The sequence below is a fragment of the Corvus brachyrhynchos genome, unplaced genomic scaffold, assembly GCF_000691975.1.
Source record: "Corvus brachyrhynchos isolate BGI_N302 unplaced genomic scaffold, ASM69197v1 scaffold6, whole genome shotgun sequence".
Taxonomy (NCBI): Eukaryota; Metazoa; Chordata; class Aves; order Passeriformes; family Corvidae; genus Corvus; species Corvus brachyrhynchos.
The window spans coordinates 2,116,256-2,117,364 of NW_008238632.1; the positions used below are offsets into that span (position 1 = coordinate 2,116,256).

Genomic DNA, 1,109 nt, shown 5'->3' on the forward strand with positions numbered 1-1,109 from the left:
CCCGGCAGAGTGTCCCACCGTGCCGCAGTGAAAGGCCGAGTGGTGTCCCCCGTAGATTTCCCCAACTAGCCTCTTCATCTCCTCCAGGGAGCTGGTGAGCATCAGGATATAGTTTCTGGCTAGCAGGAGGGTGGCGATTTTGGAGAGTTTTCTCACAGAAGGTCCATGAGCGTAGGGCATCACCTCCCGCAGTCCGTCCATGGCGAGGTTGAGGTCGTGCATCCTCTTACGCTCCCGGCCGTTGATCTTCAGCCTCAGCTGCTGCAGGTCCTGCTCCGAAAGCTGCTTCTTGATTTTGTACTTGCTGCCTTCCCCTCCGGCCTTGGAACCGTTCCTGGTGAGGCCTTCCCCAGACATCTTCTGCACCAGATCGTTCTGGGTGGAGGAGACAGAGTTGAGCCGGCTGTCTTGGTGGTGGTGATGGTGGTGGTGGTGGTCTCTCAGGTACATCTCATCCATGTCTGGCGAGGAAGCTCTGCTGGAGACAGAGCTGGAGTCAGAATTCATTGTATTCAGGCTTCTGAGCAAGAAACTCTTCCCTGCTCTGGAGGTGGCGGAACAAGACAACTCTTCTTCAAAAAGCAACAAAAACAAAACGAAAAAGAAATAAATGGACGTCAGGGTCTGCCAGCGAAGGGCTGGAAATGCTGGAGGAAGAGGGAAAAAGCCCCTCAGCTCCCTCTCTCTCCAATGTCTCCTCTCTCTCGCTCCACCCGGTTACTCAGCCTGTTTACAGGATGGCTAGTTAGTGTATGCTTGGACTAACCTCAGCCTGAAAAAGAGGGGCTTTTATAGAGCTGCAGCAGAGAGCAGAGACAAAAGGAGCCCTCCTATGTATAATGGTCTAGTTAGGATGACGTGCCATTATTCAGGGCGGTGCGCTTTGACTGTCCCATTTAGCAAGGACCCCTATTCATATTCATTGTGGTGCCACCCGGGACACCTCAGCCACGGACCATCAGGAGTCAAGGAGACACAAAACCCCTCTGATTGACACCGCACACTCATCGCTCCGTGTGAGCGCCTTCTCCTCCCCCTGCCTCCTCATTTCCAATATAAAACCTCATCCCGTCTACAGTAGGGAGGCAGGGGGCTGCAAGGGGCTGAGC

The 1,109-nt window shown here is 54.2% G+C and overlaps 1 protein-coding gene across 1 annotated transcript in view; it reads right to left on the reverse strand.

The window, feature by feature from the left end:
- Positions 1 to 761, reverse strand: part of OLIG3 (oligodendrocyte transcription factor 3) — a 2,608-nt gene extending 1,847 nt beyond the window's left edge. Inside the window, exon 1 of the mRNA XM_008636000.2 lies at positions 7 to 761. Within this exon, the coding sequence (XP_008634222.1) occupies positions 7 to 507 (501 nt within the window). The 5' untranslated portion in view covers positions 508 to 761. The remainder of the gene's footprint in view (positions 1 to 6) is intronic.
- Positions 762 to 1,109: the final 348 nt, after the last annotated feature.